Raw genomic sequence first — 18,427 nt, 5'->3', positions numbered from 1 at the left:
TCCAACAGCAACAGTCGTATTTGACAAATTGTACTTCGTTTTTCACAGGATTGCATACCGTGTCTCTGTGTGAGTAAGAATAAAAAGCACAGAATAAATTCCCACCATTACACAGCCACACAGGGTGTACTTTGTAGGAGTGATTGGGGGATTAGTTTTCACCTGGAACGTTTGAAAAGTGTTTCCTTTTCATTTCACCCCTCTGTCATTTTAGGCTCAGGAACGCTTCCAGAGCTATCCTCCCTGGGCTCTGGCCATGTGCTTCGCTCTTATCGCTGTGGCCATGCTTCCGCTCCCTGTTGTCTTCATCGCCCGACACTTCAACTTGATGTCAGATGGCTCTAACAAGCTGTCTGTCTCTTACCATAAATCTATGATGAAGGACATATCCAACCTTGAGGAGCAGGATGAGGCTAGATTCATCCTTGGAGGCAAACCAGGCGAGGCCCCATCATCAGGGCCAGCACGTAAACCCTTCCTGACACCTGGAGGAAACAAACCCATGGACTCCCTGTCTCCAAACATCTGCTATGGTACTAGCTACCAAAATGCTGCCATAAGCCCCACCACACCAACTACACCAAGCACACCTCTCACACCAGAGTCTGACTCTTGACTGTTGCCCAGCCTTGACAGACTCCCCTCTGACCACCCCTGTAGCACAACTTTACCCATGAGGTCTCCACTGGAGCTCAGCGCAGCTCCAGGAATCCTCACCACTGCCCTGCTAACGCCACAAAACTGTACGTAGCCATCCAGTTTATGAGCGCTTCCAAAATAACACGAAGGAACTTCATGAGAAGATTTCCAGAATGTTTCCAAGCATCTGGAAGTTAGAAAACAGGAAATAAGGGATGCATTTCACTGTTTTACAATAAACGAAACTCTGGAATCAGGTTGAGATTAACAGTGACACACTACATCTGTATATATTTAAAAACATCAGGTTAATGTGTTCAGAATGAAGTTCTGTGATCTGATTTTCTTTGCCTTAGTTTAAGGATCCCCTAGCAGACACCGACCCCATAGTATAAGGACAATGTCTGCACAGTGCAGGTAGTGTGAAAGAGTGAATGTAGTAGAGTTTGTGAGGTTCTGCTGGTTTCCTATGTAGCAATAATGGGTGTCAAAGCCATGTACCACTTAATACGCAGCAGGTTTTCTTTATATTAGATGTTATGCAGTCGACAAGGTGCAACTGAAAAGTTCCAAAACCATACCTGATTCAGATTTGGACAAATTGTTCTTCAAGGTCATGCTCAGCACAGCTGTGGAAAGTCCCATTTTCACTCCACAGTGTGCGCTGTGAATTCAAGTCACAACTAAACTCTACTGTAACGTCCTGAGGTGTCTGAGGAAGACATTCACAGCAAACCACCTGACCTGTGGTGTTTGCCACTGTGTGATGGCACACAAGGAATCAAAAAAAACAAACCACTCGACTCTGTATGTTTAAGAAAATGACTTTAAAGGTGAGCACTTCCAAATTAAGATCAGGTAACGTTTTTGGCCACAGACTCGCAGCTCTGTTCTGATGCCGTGAGATTTGTTTTCATAGGACTATGATTTGTAAAATATGCTAAGACGACTCTAAAGGCACCCGTTTATGTTCCAATCAGACCCCACATCCACCTCCTCCTGTAATTTGCGTGTAGAGTCTATTGTTGTTGTTCATTTTGTAAAAACAAAAAAAGGTGTAAAATCACAATGTACAGTATAGTTATAGTGATGTAACATACCTTTAGGACTCTGGGTTTTATTAACCGGGAGCTCAAACCACTGTTTCATTATCCATCACTCTCACGTCTTCGTCTCCGTGCTGTAGAAACACACTCATTTCAGTTTCTCCACCAAAGAGTTAAAAGTAAACAACAAAACACTTGAAATCTGCTCCAGAATAACAGACCTGTTACACTGGACTGCAGTGAAAGTGAACTACAACCCAAAACACAACGCGGGCACGAAGCTCGCAAACTTTGCTTTTCTCCTCCTTCAAAAAAGCACAAAGGAGATTTTGACTCACTGAGCACAAGCAGATTATTGGCTGGAATTGTCTCAAGCATTGATCCACATTTTAAAATGAACTCCTGCCGAGACATATTATGGGACACACAGCAATATATATTTATATTGGCGCACAAACTGTGTTAACTTTGAACAAAAAAAATGAACTTAAAATAAGAAAAATAGCTACGGACCAAAAGATTAAAAAGCAAAAATTCCAATTCTGTGAACTTATCAGCCGACCTGATAGTGTGCACCTTTGAAAGCCTTAGACTCCTCATGCACAGACAGAAGTACACATGCACACACATACACACTGCTCTCTGTGTTACAGGGCCTGCCGTGGCGCAGCAGGGATTACGGTGATGGTCGCTGACTTGAGTTGAAACTGAGCACATTTAAATTCCTATTTAAAGGAATCTTTAATTTATTTTTTTAATCACAATATTTACAGCCATGGTGTTTAGGTATAAATGGACTATATTTATATTCCTGTATATTTGCTGTTACGTAGGCGTGATGAATTACAAAGATTTATCTTTTACAAGCGTTTAGTATGTATACTGTGTATTTTAATCTTGTGTGACGCTTATTGAGTCTGTACATTTTAGAACTGTTCTGTAGTTTGTGGAGCTGATCGTGGACATGAAATTGATGCTGCACTGTGGAGCTGATGTACGGTCTTGTTTAGTCGTGTGTGTGTCCACTTCCGGTTTAGTGGTCTAATCGTTCACCGAAAGATGCTCTCAAAATGTCCTGTTAGCCAACAGGTTCATGAAAGGCTGTCTCTAAAATATGTTTAGCGTAGATGACACAGCATGCTAACATCCTGAGCAGATATCTTTCCAGATGTATACAAAACTTGCACGCACTTTTTTTTTTTAGGTTGAACCACTCTGAGGTCACCCATTGATTTTGGACTTTGTTCAACTTTTTAATCCTCGGGTATTTGGACAAGAGGGTGGCATGCTAAGTTATAAGCTAAAGTTAGCAAGCTTGCTACTAAGCTGCATTCATAATCTGTACAGCTTCAATGCACAATAATAAACACCTGCTAATAAAGCTCAACAACAAGGTTCCAGAAAGTAAATTTCTCCACAGGGATTTTAATTATGAGCTATAATGTTTTAGCCGTCTAAAGTAGACTCACTACGAGCTACGACATAAACAATAGTGCGACAATTAGTGATGTGCGGATCGATACTGAAATATCGATTCCTCCGATACCAGTCATTTATGTTCTAGAATCGATTCTCACATTAAAATATTGATATTTTAGTAATTTAGGGTAAATTTGTAGTTTATCATTAACAGAAACACAGTGGAAATAACCTATTTCATTCGGATTGTCTACAATTGGAAGGAACTACTTCCTCTTCCATTCAAATAGCGCACAACTTCAGGTTTTTTATTTCTATATGATGAACTCTGCATTATTAAGTGATAAGAACAAGTAATCTGATGTCCTGTAATCATTATGACACTATAATTTGAGATACAATAAATAAAATACGTTTTTGTACAAGGTATCGGTATCAGATCAGTATCGTCGATACCACCCTGAATTTTACTTGGTATCGGATTGGAAAGGAAATCAGTGGAATCGCACATCACTAGCGACAATCTGCTCCTGTGGAGACCAAAGAGTCTGCATGAGATGGAAAAGAACTACACTACCCACAATCCTAAATTGAAAAAGTGACATCTCTGATTATGGAGGTTGTTGTTATCCAGATATATTAGATTAAAAAACATGTAGCCAGCACAGAGTCAATAAAAGGGAAATTTATCCATAGAAGCAAAGAACATTTTTCATTTTTAGTGCTTCAAAGGTTAGCATCTTAACATGGGAGCCTATAGGGATTGACTCACTTTTGGAGCCAGCCTCAAGTGGCCACCAGAGGAACTGCAATCCTGGAGGTTGCTGCTTGGGTGGTCCACACCTTTGCAAATTTATTTAGGGGCAGGTGAAAAATTGCTGATTCAAAAACACAGCATCCAACAAGAAGCAAGATGACTGTTATCAGCGTCCTCCAAAGCATCTCCATCGACATCATTAAAATAAGGTGTCGTTCATACAGAGTAACGCAACAGGCATCACTGGGTTTTTTATGCACTCAGAAGTAACATTGATGAAATACTCACTTCTGCCCACATCAGAGACAGACAAACACTTTACTGGAAAAATCATATATATATATTTACTGGATGCAATCTTTTGCATCCAGTTTGGGGGGAAAAACACAGACACATGTATCAGGAATATGCTGGGGGGGGGTTTTCAACTGCTCTATATGTGGAAAAATACAGTTTCCTTTAACAGTGTAAGGATTCAGAAATGAATGTAACACGGTAGGTTTGATCCACAAAGTGGGATTTTTCTTTCTGTTTGATTGGTTTTGTTTTTCTCTCTGAATCAAACATTTTCAGCTTCCAAGCACATTTTTCATCCAAGTTTGCATGGAGAGACCTGAGCAAAGGATTTGGCTAATCCTCCTTTGGCAATGTTTTCGCCCCCTGGTGGTAGCTCTATGAACAGCAAGTTGTCACAGTCCATTCAGGAATTAGTTTTCTGCTGTGTAATGAGTGGATCACTAGTGTGGTTACAGATGTTTTGTGTTTGGTGTGTGAGCCGTTTTAGTGTAAGAGTGTATCACGCAGACATCTCTGGTGTGTTCATGTCTGTAAATAATGTTATGTAACCAAACTATTCTGGAGATAGATTTTATTAACGTGATGTAGATTAATGTCTTAAAAGTTTTAGCAGTAAGTATAACAAAAGTTAGAAATGAATGTGATCAATGCACTTTTTTCACAAGACTGCAAAAAGCTAACGTCTGTTTTCGTTGTCTTGTTTCCAGTACATTTAAAATTTGATGAAAAGCAATATGATGTTATTTAAATGACAGAATAACTGTGGCTGAAAGCAAATCCTGTCTGTGAAAAACAATCCTTAGAAATAACCCCCAACACTGGTGTGTGCACATGTGTGTGTGTGTGTGAGATGTGAGTTTGGCTTGGTGTGTGCAAAGCCTTAGTGAGCACACACTTCAAACAGGAGACACATGTCCCTTTACAGCTTCCCTCTCTTTCCTCTTTCATTTTATGAATGTATCATACTGAGAAATACTGTAAAAATTGTGACCATAAAAAAATTATTCTAATAAAGAGTGGACAAGCTGCTGTGACGTTTCTGAACTTTTTTGGTTTAAATTCATTCTCGGTCAAAGTAAACATGATTTATCAGATGTTGGTGGTGATCGATACATCAGCCAGTACTATTTTCTAGAGTACTATTTTCAGTGTCGGCATTTATTACAGCCGATAAATGAACATTTTAAAAGTGAAGAAGAGACGACCTGCAACGCTGGGAGTGTTGATGTTACATAGTTTGTTTCGGCTCTTCAACTTCCCTGTTGGCAACACGTGTCTGGAACATAAACGCGACTACAGATCAGAGCAGAGTCGGGTGTAAATGAGTTATCCACAAGTATTTTTAAACTGTATTGCTTTATTATGTTAGTAAGCACTCATATATAACTAGACATAACAAATGTTAGGGAGATCTGTCTGTTTAAATATAGTTTTTTAAACCGATTTTTTAAACCGCCGCATATCGGTATCTATATCGGCCTTAAAAATCCCATATCAGTCGTACTCTAGCTGAGATCACATGACTGACACAGCCAGTCCTCATTTATTTATTTGGGGCGACCGTGGCTTGGGCAAGACACTTTACCCTACTGCCTACTGGTGTTGGCCAGAGGGGCCGATGGCGCGATATGGCAGCCTCGCTTCTGTCAGTCTGCCCCAGGGCAGCCACCAGTGTGTGAATGAATAGTGGTATTCTAAAGCGCTTTGGGTGCCTTGAAAAGTGCTATATAAATCCAATCTATTATTATTTCTTTGCCTTTTGGGTTGCTTGAACATTATGTTTTGGGTCATTATCCATTCACACTGTGAAGCGATTGTCTCAATAATACGCGCAGAGAGTATAGCCCTGTACACTTCAGGACTCATCCTGCTGCTTCCATCAGCACTCACATCATCAACCATCAAGTAACCAGGTTCAACTGGTAGAATCGATATATAAAGCACTGTTTTTAGAGTCAGAGCCTTTTAAATAATCACCATAGACTTTAAAACACGACACACAGTTTTAATATGCAGAATTAGCAATTAATAAAAAGATAAGGACCAAACAGTCTATTCTTCCTATTCTGCCATACCGAGCAGAACAGGAAGATTAGACAATGAGTTCAAATGCAGACTAATGACAATCTCCTCGAGACTCTCACCAACCAGCACTGCAATATCAAATCTACACAATTTCCCTGCCTGCTAGAATAAATTATCTCCCTTTAACCACACTGTTAAATCCATCATCCTTAATCAAACATGCATTTTAAATACAGAGTAAAGCTGGACCAACAGAGGATTATTAAGACCAGCACCAATATCTGGTGATTTATAAGTCCAATATATCAGCTAATGCGTTAGACAGATTTCCAAAACGTTTGTTATGTGGACGTATTTATGAGCCTTACTGAGATAATATATGGCAATGCAGTTTAAATAAATCTTGTTTTATTGTGTCAACAGGTCATAGATGACTAATTTATTACTAATTTCCCACTGAGTGTTCTGGTGTTACCAACAGGGAAGAGCTCAGAGGGCCCTCTGGTAAGCAAACTATGTTACATCAACAATCATAACACAGTTCAGGGGTGTTTCTCCCACCCTGAAGTGGGCAATCAAGAGAGACGGCCTCTATTTTTATTCATTTTCTTAATTAGAAAAATATTTCAGGATTCATTTAATTACATTTCTATTTGTCCACTTGTTTATTTAGTTCTTTAATATTGACTTGACTGAAATTCCATACAAGGCTATTAGGCAAACCGCAGACACATGGCGCCCTCTTCTGGACACAGTAATTTCACAAAGCAATGTTAAATAGAAACAGAATATACATATATACCCTCAACTATATGTACTTGCTAAATCCTGCCTTCGGAGGTTACGTAGAAACAAGACATTCTTCTACATTCAGCACTCTGTCCACAGTAAAACATGTCCAGCATGAATAAAAACGCAATTTTATACTATTGAATTTATACAAACTTACACATATAGGCAATTTGGGCTTCATATACTGCAGAGTTATCAACCACCCCACACATCATAGGAAACAGACATGTCAGTGCACTGTGCAATCTATACAGCAATCTATACATATTATTTTTAATTTCCCTTTAAGTAGAAAGAAGCTGTTTGCAGTCCTCTTCAGTTCTTTTACAGTTGGCTCTGTCTCAGATCACAGATCCTGATGCAACATTTCTCTCCGAGCCAGAATCCGGGATACAGCGGCTCTCTGAACTCGGCTTCAACCTTGTACAGGAAGTTCATACTGTCCGACACCTCATAGAAAGACAAAGTTCCGGTTTGAAATTTAAGATAAATTCCAACCCTGTGATGACGGGGTGGTGTAGTGAGCTGGATGCTGTCAGAATTGTGGCTCACAGAGTAATGTTTAGATAGATCCAGACTCCAGGAATTTGCATTGGCCCCGAAGGCTGACAGTGTAGTGCGGGATTTTCTGTTTATTCCTTTGTAGGTTAGAGCGATCTCTGCTTTGTCTCCTTTCACCTCTACCTCATAGTAGCAGTCAGCTTGCAGTCCCTCCCTGCACAGCACCTGCCGCCGATGTATAAACCTCTCTGGGTTACGAACACTAGGATTCTTGGACCTCTCATTGCACAGCTTAACCATCTTCCCTCCTTTCAAAATAACCAGGTCCTCATGAGCTGTCGTGGGGTCCAGAGAGAGCTTACACGCATCTGAGATAATGAAGAGAACATTTAAGGACTGAATTCTAAGAAGACAGCTGTGGTTGGATCAGTCTGTGTGTGGGTAAAGTCATGGTGAATGCAGGTTGGAAGATAAACTTACATTGCAGGAACTCTTCTCTGGTTTTAGGCTCAACTTTCTGTTTAGCCAGAGGCCTGCTAGCTGTAAAGAGACACGGGAGACGACATCAGAGCATCAGTGAGCGTCTCTGCTGCATCATTAAACAATACAGGGACCCTGAAACTGGCCTGTAAGTACAAGTTATTCAGATGTGTCACCATTTTGCCAAGGTCTGGAAGCAGACTCAAACTTTGACCCTCAGATGAGAGGACATGTTTAAGGATGTTGAGGAACAACCCAGGAACCACCGACTCAAACCTGCCATTAACTGTGAACTGCCAGCACCCCTGTCCAAGGTGAAATGATTTTTACACTGGCATGTAGAAGGGTGCCATACAAGAAAGAAGACCCTGCTCCACGTTCAAGCTGGACTAAAATTTGCTGCTGCTCACATGGACGAGTTTTATAGTCAGACAAGATAAAGACTTTTTTGGCCACAATGACATGAGGTGTATCTGGAGGAATAGTGGTGAGGCTTTTAAACCGAAGAACACTGTACCATCTCCGAATCATGCTCTGGGCTATTTTTAGCAGTGGTACTGGTATCAGGCACTCCATGAATTAGGGGTCGAAAGCTTCATTCAGCGCTATGAATTGAATTATCGTGATTGACATGTAGAAGTGCAGAGGGTTTTGCAAAGCATGCTTACACATCATAACTGGTTAGAAGTCCAGATTATATTTTCTGGGCCAAGGGAGTCCGAACAGAATGTCCCGAACTTAGATAATAAGTGGAATCAGTAGCCTTAGGATTGCTAGGTTATATTAAAAATCAAGGCTAGGCAGGGAGGTGTTTTCTTTCTGTCTTATTTTTCCAGGAAGAGGAGAAGATACAAGACGAGGTCAGCTGGGAACAAAGAGAGGAGAAGAGTCGCAGGACTGCCACGTCGCTTCCGCTTTCATAATAATACGTGTTTTTGTTGTAGTATAAAACTGGACTGCCCACTCTGAGAGTCATCCTCTGTGTGAAGCAGATGGCTGAGTTCACATCAAAGTCCAGTGCTGTAAACTTGTAATTTCAACTGCTGAAGCAAATAAAACCTTTTAAACGACAGATGTTCTCCTGTATAAACGTGTCACTGGTACATCATAAAATGGATGGAATAAGGAGCAGGACTACCTGCAAATTCTTCAACTTATCCATCCATCCATCCATCCATCCATCCGTCTTCATCCGCTTTATCCGGGGCCGGGTCGCGGGGGCAGCAGCCTAAGCAAAGAGGCCCAGACCTCCCTCTCCCCAGCCACCTCCTCCAGCTTATCCGGGGGAATACCAAGGCGTTCCCAGGCCAGCCGAGAGATATAATCTCTCCAGCGTGTCCTGGGTCTGCCCCGGGGCCTCCTCCCAGTGGGACATGCCTGGAACACCTCACCCAGGAGGCGCCCAGGGGGCATCCTTGTCAGATGCCCGAACCACCTCAGCTGGCTCCTTTCGATGTGGAGCAGCAGCTGCTCTACTCTGAGCCCCTCCTGGATGGCCGAACTTCTCACCCTATCTCTAAGGGAGAGGCCAGCCACCCTTCGGAGGAAGCTCATTTCTGCCGCTTGTATCCGCGATCTCGTTCTTTCGGTCACTACCCACAGCTCGTGGCCATAGGTGAGGGTAGGGACGTAGATCGACCGGTAAATTGAGAGCTTCGCTTTTACACTCAGCTCCCTCTTCACCACGACGGACCGGTGCAGCGTCTGCATTACTGCAGCTGCAGCCCCAATCCGTCTGTCGATCTCCGGCTCCTTTCTCCCATCACTCGAGAACAAGACCCCGAGATACTTGAACTCCTCCACTTGGGGCAGGAACTCATCCCCGACCCGGAGTGGGCACTCCACCCTTTTCCGGCTGAGAACCACGGCCTCAGATTTGGAGGTGCTGATCCTCATTCCCGCTGCTTCACACTCGGCTGCGAACCGTTCCAGTGCGAGCTGGAGGCCCTCACCCGATGAAGCCAACAGAACCACATCATCTGCAAAAATCAGAGATGAGATTCTGAGGCCACCAAAGCGAAAGCCCTCCGCCACTTGACTGCGCCTAGAAATCCTGTCCATAAAAATTATGAACAGCACCGGAGACAAAGGGCAGCCCTGGCGGAGCCCATCACCCACCGGGAACGAGTCCGACTTATTGCCGGCAATGCGAACCAAGCTCTTGCAACGGTTATATAGGGATCGAATGGCCCGTAGCAATGGGCCAGACACCCCATATTCCCGCAACACCTCCCACAGGACACCCCGAGGGACACGGTCGAATGCCTTCTCCAAGTCCACAAAACACATGTAGACTGGTTGGGCAAACTCCCATGCACCCTCAAGTATCCTGGAGAGGATAAAGAGCTGGTCCAGTGTTCCGCGACCAGGACGAAAACCGCATTGTTCCTCCTGTATTCCTCTATACCCTGGCATAGACTTTCCCAGGGAGGCTGAGGAGTGTGATCCCCCTGTAGTTGGAACACACCCTCCGGTCCCCCTTCTTAAAGATGGGGACCACCACCCCGGTCTGCCAGTCCACAGGTACTGCCCCTGATCTCCACGCAACATTGCAGAGGCGTGTCAACCAGGACAGCCCTACAACGTCCAGAGCCTTCAGGAACTCGGGGCGGACCTCATCAACACCAGGGGCTCTGCCACCAAGGAGTTGTTTAACTGCCTCAGTGACCTCGCCCCCGGAAATTGGCGGGTCATTCCCCTCATCCCCAGACTCTGCTTCCTCCTCGGAAGACGTGTCAGTGGGATTAAGGAGGTCCTCGAAGTATTCCTTCCACCGCCTGACAAGTTTCTCAGTCGACGTCAGCAGCGCTCTGCCAGCACTATACACAGTGCAGGTAGAGCACCGCTTTCCCCTCCTGAGACGTCTGACGGTTTGCCAGAATCTCTTCGAGGCAGTCCGAAAGTCTTTTTCCATGGCCTCTCCGAACTCCTCCCACACCCGAGTTTTTGCTTCAGCCACTGCCCGAGCCGCATTCCGCTTGGCCTGTCGATACCTGTCGGCTGCCTCCGGAGTCCCACAGGCTAACCAAGCCCGATAGGACTCCTTCTTCAGCCTGGTGGCTCGCTTCACCTCTGGTGTCCACCATTTGGTTCGGGGATTACCACCACGGCAGGCACCAACCACCTTGCGGCCGCAGCTCAATGCAGCAGCTTCGGCAATGGAGACGCTGAACATGGTCCATTCAGACTCAATGTCCCCAGTCTCCCTCGGAATGCTGTTGAAGCTCTGCCGGAGGTGTGCGTTGAAGATCTCGCGGACTGGGGCCTCTGCTAGACGTTCCCAGCACACCCTCACTACGCGTTTAGGTGCACCAGGTCTGTCCAGCGTCCTCCCCCGCCACCTGATCCAACTCACCACCAGGTGGTGATCAGTTGACAGCTCAGCCCCTCTCTTTACCCGAGTGTCCAGAACATATGGTCGCAGGTCTGCTGATACGATTACAAAATCGATCATCGACCTACGGCCTAGAGCGTCCTGGTGCCACGTGCACTTATGGACACTCTTATGTTCGAACAGGGTGTTCGTTATGGCCAAACTGTGATTAGCACAGAAGTCCAATAACAAAGCACCGCTCGTGTTCAGATCAGGGAGGCCGTTCCTCCCGATCACGCCCCTCCAGGTCTCACTGTCGTTACCCACGTGAGCATTGAAGTCTCCCAGCAGGACAACAGAGTCTCCAGGTGGAGCACCTTCCAGCACAGTAACAGGACATTTAACAAAATATTATTGGGGGCTGGTTAATATATTTGAGGCTGTATGTATACTTTTGACTCTGTGTGAATTAAAGAAATCCAAAATATATTCAAACTTCTCTCTTCGATTCTTGTTTCTCAAAGCCATTAAAGATGTGTGCTGAACAACAGTTTAAAGAAACCATTAAAAACCCAAAATTAGCATGACGGTCATGTCCATGATGACGAGTGGGTGTAAACTTCTGACCACAATTGTAAGATAATATTAAAATTGTTCTGGAAACTGTTTGAAGGACAAACCATGGAGCTGTGAGACGCTGGCTTCACTTCTTCGCTGGACATCATCTTCCTCCATCTCTGATGCTGATTCCTGCTGCTCCTCACCATCAGCTGTCATTCGCAAGGACATAGATATTCTTACATTCTTATAATTAAAGAGAGATGTTTTCCACATAACGACACATACCAGTGTTACAGATTGAGGCAAATTCTTTGTCACAGAATCCCTCCAGTTGCTTCCCAAGATGCTCAACGGCTCTCTTTGTGAGCTCAAAGTGGAGGAGTGGATCCTCTGAAAGCTCCTGGAACGAGGGGTCACAGAGGAGCTTCAGAGAGGGCCATTTCTGTGAGGATGGAGGGGAGAAGTTCAGGATACGACCCGTCACTCAGAAACAGGCAACGTTTCCAGCGCTGTGTTGGGAGTATACCTGCAGGAAACGGATGTGGCTCTCAGTCTGTGCCAGGTGGTCCAGCTTAGCATCCCTCTTCTTCATCTGCTTCACCTCCTCCTCCAGGCTCTTCAGCGAGATGCGAACCTGAGCTGCAGCCGCCTCCTCCTGAGCTGCAATCACTTCCTTCACTGACAGGTAATGTTTCTGAAGGGAGTCGATGGCGCCCACTATGACGCTCTCACAGAAGGCTTCTGTTTTTCTCGCCTCGTCCTGTTTGATACACATGTGAGTGGGTGACACACTACAAACACTTCAGACAACATAACTTTTTGGTCACATGTTCCCCTCACCTGAATCTGTCCGAGCATCTCCCCCATCATCTCTCTTTTCCTTTCTTGCTTCTGAAGAGTCTGCTTGAACTTTGTCTGCATGTCCTTAAGTTCCTTCTTCAGAATGTGTTAGTTGGAAGCAAACACATAATTTGTTTAGATTTTGTTAGTTTTTTCCTGGATGGCACTTTTTACATTTGTATGAATCAAATGCATCTTTGTCTAAAACTGGGTCGATGCTGTAAGTCATTTGAATGTTTTGTAAGGCTGTCCCAGTACTCAGGAATGATTTGTTTAACCAAATAAAGTGGAAATGTCACCTGTCTGAAATACAGACAGCCCATCTACTTTTAAAATTAGGCTTAAAACGTCCCTTGTTGATAAGGGATTATCAATAGATTTGGATCAGATAACCATGAATCTTCCTTTAGTTATTCTGCAGTCGGTCTGTTCTACTGGGGGCTTCCCATAATACACCGTGTTTCTTTTTCACTCACTATGTGTTTATACACCATCCTGCATTTAATAATTATAATAGTTATCATCAGCCTCTGTTTTCGTTCCACAGGGTGTCTGTTCTCCGGTTTTCCTCCCCTCACTTCCAATCGAAACTTAGTTTCAGCAATTATTCATTTTTTTAGGCTTATGTTGAAGTTTGAATCGTCGATCTGTGTGCCTTAGATGCAGCGTGCACTTTGCTTTCATCTCAGTTACATGGCTAAAATCATTGTACATATATATAAATCACAAGATATGCAAAAGTTTCCAAATATCCACCAGGATATAAAACATTGTCAGCAATCTTGAAGTTGCAGGAAATCACGAGCAATTGGTTAATGACAGTTTCCTGGATTTACCCAAAGAGAAAACATGTTCTTGTAATATTTTTGTTATAGTCAGCTATGTCGCTGCATTGTCGTTTCAAAACTAAATCTGGAGTTGGAAATATTACAGTTTTTTCTGAATGCTTAAACCCTAACTGTGATTCCTGTAGCACAATCTCTAAAACTATTCAGACTTATAGCAAAACCACTCACTGAGTTTGCAAAACTAAAAGCACAAAAACTGCTTTGCACTCAGTTTGCAATTTTGTAACACACACTTTGCAAAACTGTAGGCACAATTCACTGCACAACACTCAATTACCAAATTTCCAACACACTCCTAGCAAAAGTATACACATGTATGGCTATCATTAACACTAATTTGCCAACTGTCTGGCACACTTTCACATGTGAAAACTTTTTTAGATAATTAGTTCACTTTGCAATCAGCCTAAGCACTATAATACAGGTAAGCTGTGTGTGCGGAGTACAATGGAGGGAGCAGAAAGAGTGAGAAGTAGAGGAGGCCGAGGAAGAGGACGTGGAGGTGAAGAAGTAGGATGAAGAGGACGACAAGGACAAGGAGGAGCAAGAGGAAGACGAGGAGGGGGGAGAGGAAGATGAGGAGGGGGGAGAGGAAGGGTAGGAAGAGTAAGAAATAGAATTGCTGATGACATCAGAGCTACAATAGTGGACCATGTAATCAACCGTGGAATGACCCTGAGGGTAGCTGGCCAACGGGTCCAGCCTAACTCGAGCCGCTACACTGTAGCAAGTACCATAAGGACATCTTGAAATGAGAATCGGTTAGTACAGTCACTTCGCACAAAGATTTGTAGCACTGCCATATGCCAATGAGAAACACACCAATACCATTGATGTAAAAATACTGAAATTGTTACTTTACAGAATTGCTAGATGACCAGATGCTGGGGGCAGAGGAAGCATGTTCACTGCAGACCAAGTAACCCATATAGTCATTATGGCGATTGCAAATAATCCTATACTTGGAAATAAACACTTGTGTTTGTTTTGATGTGTTTGAATAAACACCAGTACTTGAAGTTTGGATCCCTCTATGCTTATGGATCTATGACAGCAGTATGAGCTCAAACTGACATAGCCTACCTTGTGCGCAGAGAAAGCAAAAGCCAGATGTGTTTTGTATTCATACCATCAGTGTGCAGTTGGCGCATTGTGTGCTTAGTAGATGATGGCTTGTGTGTACTGTTTGATACGGAAACACCATTTTTACGAAGGTGTGAAGAGTTAATCCAGCTGTGTTTGCTTTTGCAAGAGAACTACAATGTTTTGATGATTGGGTGACAGGTTTTCTTATTTGTGTGAAGAGTTTTGCAAAATTAGCCAATAGTTACAAAAAATGTGCTTAAGCAATCAGAAAAAACTGTAAGTGCTAGAAGGTCTAGTATTATGCCATAAGACTGCATGAATTGACTCCTGGGCTAATTCACCAAAAGCTTTCCAGGAGATTCTTCCTTCAGTTTCTTCTTCCTGCAAATTTGAGCTTTCAAGTAGGATTTGCACCTTTTTTTTAAATCTTGTTTTACAGTTTTTTCTGATTGCTTAAGCACATTTTTTGTAACTATTGGCTAATTTTGCAAAACTCTTCACACAAATAAGAAAACCTGTCACCCAATAATCAAAACATTGTAGTTCTCTTGCAAAAGCAAACACAGCTAGATTAACCCTTCACACCTTCGTAAAAATGGTGTTTCCGTATCAAACAGTACACACAAGCCATCATCTACTAAGCACACAATGCGCCAACTGCACACTGATGGTATGAATACAAAACACATCTGGCTTTTGCTTTCTCTGCGCACAAGGTAGGCTATGTCAGTTTGAGCTCATACTTCTGTCATAGATCCATAAGCATAGAGGGATCCAAACTTCAAGTACTGGTGTTTATTCAAACACATCAAAACAAACACAAGTGTTTATTTCCAAGTATATCAGAATCAGAATCAGAATCAGAATACTTTATTGATCCCTGGGGGAAATTATTTTTTGTTACAGTGCTCCATTTTAAACCAACATTAAGACAAGACAGACAATACGCTAACTAAGAATAGTACAATATATACATATATATACATACATACATACATACATAAGTCACTTATAAATAAATATTTGGAAAAGAAACATGTGTAGTTGTAGCAGCAAACAGTGTGTTAAGTGGATGCGTTGTACAGGGAGATGGCCACAGGCAGGAAAGATTTCCTGTGTCGTTCAGTGGTGCTTTTCGGTAATCTCAGTCTCTCACTGAACGAGCTCCTGTGACTGACCAACATGTCATGGAGTGGGTGGGAGGTGTTATCCAACATTGTCTTTATCTTGGACAGCATCCGCCTCTCCGACACCACCTTGAGGGAGTCCAGCTCCATCCCCACAACATTGCTGGCCTTACGGATCAGTTTATTAAGTCTGTTGGCATCTGCGACCCTCAGCCTGCTCCCCCAGCATGCAACAGCATAGAGGATCGCACTGGCCACCACAGACTCATAGAAAATCCTCAGCATTTTCTGGCAGATGTTGAAGGACCTCAGTCGCCTCAAAAAATAGAGACGACTCTGGCCCTTCCTGTAAAGTGCTGTGGTGTTTTTAGCCCAGTCCAGTTTATTGTCAATGTGTACTCCAAGGTATTTATAGTCCTCCACAATGTCAACACTGACCCCCTGGATTGAAACAGGGGTCAAGTGTTTCCTGGTCTTCCTGAAGTCCACGATCAGTTCCTTGGTCTTTGCCACGTTGAGCTGCAGATGATTCTGCTCACACCACGTGACAAAGGAGTCGACCACAGCCCGGTACTCTGTCTCATCATCCCTGCTGATGCATCCAACCACCGCAGAGTCATCAGAAAACTTCTGAAGATGGCAGGTCTCTGTGCAGTGGCTGAAGTCTGTGGTGTAGAGGGTGAAGAGGAAGGGGGAGAGGACAGTCCCCTGTGGTGCCCCTGTGTTGCTAATCACCTTGTCAGACACACACTGTGGGAGACGTACATATTGTGGTCTTCCTGTCAGGTAATCAACAATCCAGGACACCAGAGAAGCATCCACCTGCATCGCTGCTAACTTATCACCCAGGAGGGTCGGCCTGATGGTGTTGAAAGCACTGGAAAAGTCAAAAAACATGACCCTCACAGTGCTCGCCGGCTGGTCCAGATGGGTGTAGACACGATTGAGCAGGTAGATGATGGCGTCCTCTGTTCCGATATATAGGATAGGATTATTTGCAATCGCCATAATGACTATATGGTAAATGGCCTGTATTTATATAGCGCTTTACTAGTCCCTAAGGACCCCAAAGCGCTTTACATATCCAGTCATCCACCCATTCACGCACACATTCACACACTGGTGATGGCAAGCTACATTGTAGCCACAGCCACCCTGGGGCGCACTGACAGAGGCGAGGCTGCCGGACACTGGCGCCACCGGGCCCTCTGACCACCACCAGTAGACAACGGGTGAAGTGTCTTGCCCAAGGACACAACGACCGAGACTGTCCAAGCCGGGGCTCGAACCGGCAACCTTCCGATTACAAGGCGAACTCCCAACTCTTGAGCCACGATCGCCAAATTTCCAACACACGATATGGGTTACTTGGTCTGCAGTGAACATGCTTCCTCTGCCCCAGCATCTGGTCATCTAGCAATTCTGTAAAGTAACAACTTCAGTATTTTTACATCAGTGGTATTGGTGTGTTTCTCATTGGCATATGGCAGTGCTACAAATCTTTGTGCGAAGTGACTGTACTAACCGATTCTCATTTCAAGATGTCCTTATGGTACTTGCTACAGTGTAGCGGCTCGAGTTAGGCTGGACCCGTTGGCCAGCTACCCTCAGGGTCATTCCACGGTTGATTACATGGTCCACTATTGTAGCTCTGATGTCATCAGCAATTCTATTTCTTACTCTTCCTACCCTTCCTCTCCCCCCTCCTCGTCTTCCTCTTGCTCCTCCTTGTCCTTGTCGTCCTCTTCATCCTACTTCTTCACCTCCACGTCCTCTTCCTCGGCCTCCTCTACTTCTCACTCTTTCTGCTCCCTCCATTGTACTCCGCACACACAGCTTACCTGTATTATAGTGCTTAGGCTGATTGCAAAGTGAACTAATTATCTAAAAAAGTTTTCACATGTGAAAGTGTGCCAGACAGTTGGCAAATTAGTTTTAATGATAGCCATACATGTGTATACTTTTGCTAGGAGTGTGTTGGAAATTTGGTAATTGAGTGTTGTGCAGTGAATTGTGCCTACCGTTTTGCAAAGTGTGTGTTACAAAATTGCAAACTGAGTGCAAAGCAGTTTTTGTGCTTTTAGTTTTGCAAACTCAGTGAGTGGTTTTGCTATAAGTCTGAATAGTTTTAGAGATTGTGCTACAGGAATCACAGTTAGGGTTTAAGCATTCAGAAAAAACTGTAAGTACCTCCTTCCGCCTCCGTTCCTCCTTCACCAACCCGATCCTGTGTCCTCCATGCTCAGCTGAAGCACACTGTGCACATATGATCTGCTTATCTGTGCAGCAGTAAACCTCCAGGGGCTTGTTGTGTTTTCCACACAAAGTGCTCTCTGATGTTTCTGCACAGCTCCGGGGTCTCTTCAGGACTTTCCGATTCCCTTCTGAGGACTGCTGCTCTTTATTACAACTCATTTCTGTCTCTCTCACCACCTCAGCTAGAGTTGTGTTCTTGATCAGCTGAGGTCTGGATGGAAACTCATATTTACATTCGGGGCACCTGCAGAGACTGTTCCTCAGCTGGTCACAATCCCATTGGTCCTGGATGCAGCGCATGCAAAAGTTGTGTCCGCAAGGAATCATCACAGGATTCCTGAGAAGGTTTCTGCAAATTTGACAGCAGAGGTGGTTCATCTTCGCAGGAATGTTACGCTCCGCCATGTCTCTGTGGTAAAAAGGCGGGCTGTCACAAGTTT

The 18,427-nt window shown here is 44.0% G+C and overlaps 2 protein-coding genes across 3 annotated transcripts in view; one reads left to right on the top strand and one right to left on the bottom strand.

Moving 5' to 3' along the window:
- The window catches only part of LOC113022489 (sodium-dependent neutral amino acid transporter SLC6A17-like), a 20,616-nt gene extending 15,432 nt beyond the window's left edge, over positions 1-5,184 (top strand). For both annotated transcript variants that reach the window (XM_026167940.2, XM_080301864.1), the window contains one exon: positions 215-5,184. In XM_026167940.2, the coding sequence (XP_026023725.1) occupies positions 215-616 (402 nt within the window). In that variant the 3' untranslated portion in view covers positions 617-5,184. The remainder of the gene's footprint in view (positions 1-214) is intronic.
- On the bottom strand, positions 4,825-18,427 carry LOC113022488 (tripartite motif-containing protein 16-like protein). Its single transcript, XM_026167939.2, has 7 exons — positions 17,922-18,427; positions 12,671-12,766; positions 12,357-12,590; positions 12,116-12,272; positions 11,950-12,039; positions 7,957-8,016; positions 4,825-7,844 (listed from the first exon to the last, which is right to left on the bottom strand). The coding sequence occupies exons 1-7, from the start codon at positions 18,390-18,392 to the stop codon at positions 7,300-7,302; spliced, it is 1,653 nt and encodes a 550-aa protein (XP_026023724.2). The 5' UTR covers positions 18,393-18,427; the 3' UTR covers positions 4,825-7,299.

This window comes from Astatotilapia calliptera, chromosome 5, assembly GCF_964374335.1.
Source record: "Astatotilapia calliptera chromosome 5, fAstCal68.1, whole genome shotgun sequence".
Classification (NCBI taxonomy): Eukaryota; Metazoa; Chordata; class Actinopteri; order Cichliformes; family Cichlidae; genus Astatotilapia; species Astatotilapia calliptera.
The sequence above is the reverse complement of the archived record's forward strand: the minus strand, read 5'-3'. Positions and strand labels throughout refer to the sequence as shown.